Here is a 4,151-nt window from a genome sequence, read left to right as displayed (position 1 = left end):
GCTGGTTAGTCGTCACTGGCGGAGTGTTTTTGAAGACTTAAGGGTGCGAATCAGGAGGAGCCTGTGGAGGTGCAGGAAGCCTAGGAGGAGCATTTGTTGTCCTGAGCACACATGCACTTCAGTAACAGCTGCAATCATCACCATAGCTTCTGTCTTCTATGGGGCCTCCCTGAGGACTGCAAGTTCATCATGGTAAGACCTCATTAACTTTCAACTTTTTACAGAGTTTTTGCATGACAGAAAATGCCAAGATGACGAAGTTATTTAAGTACTGAATGCTGAAGTCACACAGAAAGGAGCCATTTGGGGGTGTTTTTTAGGCACTTTCAAAATGGCCTCCTGCAGATGTTCCTAGAGGTTTTTGATCAGGAGTACAGTCATCATAGACTTCAAGATTCTATGCGGGAGGACCTAGTTCTGATGTTGATGAAACCTGATAGAGATACAGGGGGCTTATAGAGCCTTTTCAATAATAAACATGGATGTGAAAACCTCAGTCCTCCAGAGTACTTCCAGTGATTATCTCACTGGTCCATCCAGACCTATGTGGATTCAAGCCAGGCCAGAGTCCACAAATGAACTTGCGTAGACTCAACCACATCATAGATGTGATGGAAGAGACTGAATTAGAAGCAACCTTTGTATCCTTTGACATAGGAAAGGGTTTTGCTACACTGGAATGAACTTATATGCCTGCGATGTTAACAGCCATGGGGTTCAGTCCTAGGTTCTGGGGTTGGATGAAATTACTATATACAGCTCTGTTGCCCAGAGTCAAGATGGTGTCATGTATTTCAGAACCTACCGGCACATGCATCAACGTTTGAAAATGCGATTCCTTATTTGCGATTTTTAAGGAATCGCAAATAAAGAATCGCAATTTGAAATGCATGATTTTTTTCGCAATTTTTTTGCGATTCAGTAAAAATCGCAATTTTAACCGAATCGCATGATTTTAGTGAATTCTTAATTGCAAAATCGCATTTTGCGAATTCGCAAATTGCGAAAAAGCACACATGATGAATCTCAATGTGATTACAACCAGGAAGGCAGGAGAGTAATTGCACACAGCTGCTCCCTGGTTTGAACTGGAGGTTTGGCAGTTGGCTTTGGGAGCTCAGCCTGGAGGAACTACAGCAGACTGTGTGGCTGAATCTTTGAGAGAAATGGCTAATGAAAATGCTGTTGAAGATATCCAAGCCAGGAAAAGAAAAATTAAATTCAGTGACCAGGAGCTGGAAATACTCATTGAGGAGGTCACTATGAGGCAGGACCAACCTTTTGGTAAACAATCTTTGAAGTTGCCTGAAGCAGTTAAAAGGAACCTGTGGCTTGCTATACAAGCTAAGGTGAATGCAGTGGGTGTTGCACATCGTGACATAAATAACTTTCAGAAACGCTGGTATGACCTGCGCAGTCGTGCCAAAGAAAGAATTGCAACCAGGATGAAAGCTGGCAAAAGGACTTGTGGGGGAACGCCCAGGGATAGGCCCAATACCCCCCTTGAAGACATAGTGGAAGGCACACTTTCAACTGAGGCTGTTGTTGGAGTAATTGACATTGATACGTCTGAGCTTGCTACACCTTCTGAAGGTAAGAGTTTTTGAAACGTATTTTTCAAATGTGCGATGTGAGTGAGAGAGGACTTAAAAAGATTTCATACCTGCATCAATTTCACTCCTCTCTTGTACTACTTCATTTATGTTTCCCAAACCTGACAATTAACATTTTTAAGTCAGAAAGCAGTGCATCATGGGAGTTGTAGTTTTTTCAAAATTCCAATATGCTAATAAAAAGCAAAGTTTGTTCAAATGAATGTAAGTGTTGTAGGAAACCAAAGTAGTCATGCAACATGTGTTGTAGTTTAGAAGCAATTTTGCAAACAAGTTTAAAAAGTGCACATTTATAAGTAACAGACTGCTTGCACTTTTTCAATCATAGATACACAACAAGACATCATAGAAATTGAATTGACAGAGTTTAACACTCAAGAAGGACATGACACAGATGACTCAAATGCTGCAACTTCATCAACTTTTATTTTTCAAAGAAGGGAAAGACACAGAGTGTGCCAATTGCAGCAGTCTGATAGTGAAGAAGATCAAAATGTTAATATCTCTGAAATGAAGACTGTTGCAACTCCAGCAACCTCTAACCCAATGCAGAGCAGGAGTAATAGACTTCAACAGTTTTATAGGCGCCGGTCACAAGCATCACAAAGAGGAAGAGCTCTAGAGGATAGCAGCACCGGCAGTGTTGTTGAGGATAACATCCTTAAAGTTCAGCGCCTACAAGGCAAAGACATTAGAGTCATGAAGGGAAAACTTGATCACATCAGTAAAGAGTTTTGTGCCATGCACAACAGTATTAAACAAATGACAAATGTAATTGATAAAGGGCATAAAACAACATCTGAAAAGCTAGACCACATTGCTAATTCTTTGGAGACACTCTGCACAGTGATACAGACCCAGCAAGTTGGAAGTGCTAAGAGGCAACTTAGAACAATGACCTGCATGCAGGGTCACACCAGGGGAATGTGTCGGCTTTCAAGCACTACTGCTCAGCTCTGAAAGCAGACAGTTGGCATGCAAGTGTAAATTACACAAATTCGTGCAGAAAGTGCCAGGGGAATGGGGGCACTCCAAAATGCTGTAGAAAGAATACAAAGTGATGCTGAACTTGCAAACCAGCTTCAAATTGGGGGTAGTGAAGTTGGCAGAAGTATCAGTGGCATACTTGACCCAGCCTTACTTGGGGAACGCCGTAGCAACATGAAACAAAACATTTCCAGCAACATGGCCATGGGCAATATGATAATTACAGGAAAAGCATTAGGGGTGCGTGGCCGCAAAAAATAGTATGGTGCCTTTTCAGCTACATTTTTGACAAAAAGGTGTCCATCTGATTTAAAAATCATTGTTTTCTGTTTTAAAATGAAGGCAAAGTAATTTACTAATTCATCAGAATGCATTTAAATTTCAAGCAAAAACTGCATATACTTTAACGTTTGAAAAATAAACAGTTTACAGTCATGCACCAGATTGTCTTGTGTGTTTCTTACCTTTTTTTAAAATAATGTTGTGTTATTTCTGCCCTTCTCCTTCTACCCTCTGCTGCTTCTGGTCCATGTAATCTTGGTTGGGGTTGTTGAGGCTGATTATCATTTTGAGGTAGTACCTCATCCACATCCAATTATATTCCTCTGTTAGTGGCTAAGTTGTGCAACATTGCACATGCTGCAACTATTTTACAGCAAATTTCAGGACGATATTGTAAAGCTCCACCAGTCTTATGGGGAATGCAAAAGCAAGATTTCATCACACCAAAGGTTCTCTCTATCACTTTGCGGGTTGATATGTGAGCATGGTTGTACTGCTGCTCTTTTCTGGTTGCTGGATTGAGATATGGTGTTAATATGTATGACCTCACTTCATAGGCACTGTCACCTAAAGAAAGTGATAATGACAGATACAATGCATGAGTAACATGTGTCTAAAAGAAACTGGGATATGGTAAATATTAAAATTTATAATTACCAAGCAAATATCCATCTCCAAATTCACCTGCAAGCAGTCGTGTGTGGATGGCACTGTGTCTAAAAATGTATGAGTCATGGGCACTTCCAGGGTAACTTGCCACTAAGTCTGTGATGATAGTTTTAGAATTGCAAATTTTATGTTAAGAGAATGGTAACATTTCCTGTTGCGGAAAATGTACTCATTTTCAGAGGGGGGGCAAATGGGAACATGTGTGCCATATACACAGCCAATGACATGTGGAAAATGAGCCATGTTATAGAAATCTAACTTCGTTTTTAGCAAATCCTGCTGTGTAGTAGGGAATTTGATGTGATGCCTTATCCTTTGCAACATGGCATCCAGAAAAGCATTGAAAAATCTAGAAAGTGAACTCTGGGAGACACCATTAGCAGTGGCTATTACACCCTGAAATGACCCAGAGGCAAGGAGGTGCAGTGAACACAATACCTGAACATGGGTTGGTATGGCTTGTGTCCTGCGTGTTTGTCTCTGCAAGAATGGGTCCAATTCTTCTATTAAATCTAAAACTAAGTGAGCATTAAGCCTATACTTATCATATATTTCTGCTTCTGTCTGCCCTAGTAAGGTAATGCGCACTCTGAAAATTCT

General features: G+C 40.7%; 1 protein-coding gene across 1 annotated transcript; it reads left to right on the top strand.

Moving 5' to 3' along the window:
* The first annotated feature begins 1,166 nt into the window (after positions 1-1,166).
* On the top strand, positions 1,167-2,573 carry LOC147685467 (uncharacterized). The gene is made up of 2 exons (XM_086939789.1): positions 1,167-1,593; positions 1,942-2,573. Exons 1-2 carry the CDS (start codon positions 1,167-1,169, stop codon positions 2,571-2,573), a joined length of 1,059 nt encoding a protein of 352 aa, XP_086795915.1.
* The last annotated feature ends 1,578 nt before the right edge of the window (positions 2,574-4,151 follow it).

Source organism: Lissotriton vulgaris, chromosome 10 (assembly GCF_964263255.1).
Source record: "Lissotriton vulgaris chromosome 10, aLisVul1.2, whole genome shotgun sequence".
Classification (NCBI taxonomy): Eukaryota; Metazoa; Chordata; class Amphibia; order Caudata; family Salamandridae; genus Lissotriton; species Lissotriton vulgaris.
This window is presented reverse-complemented; position numbering and strand designations above follow the sequence as displayed.

Bases quoted from the DNA above. Each gene is read 5' to 3' on its own strand.
- LOC147685467 (XM_086939789.1), top strand. From the start codon at position 1,167: ATGGCTAATGAAAATGCTGTTGAAGATATCCAAGCCAGGAAAAGAAAA. The intron at 1,594-1,941 runs GTAAGAGTTTTT...TTTCAATCATAG, and splicing joins GCTTGCTACACCTTCTGAAG to ATACACAACAAGACATCATA.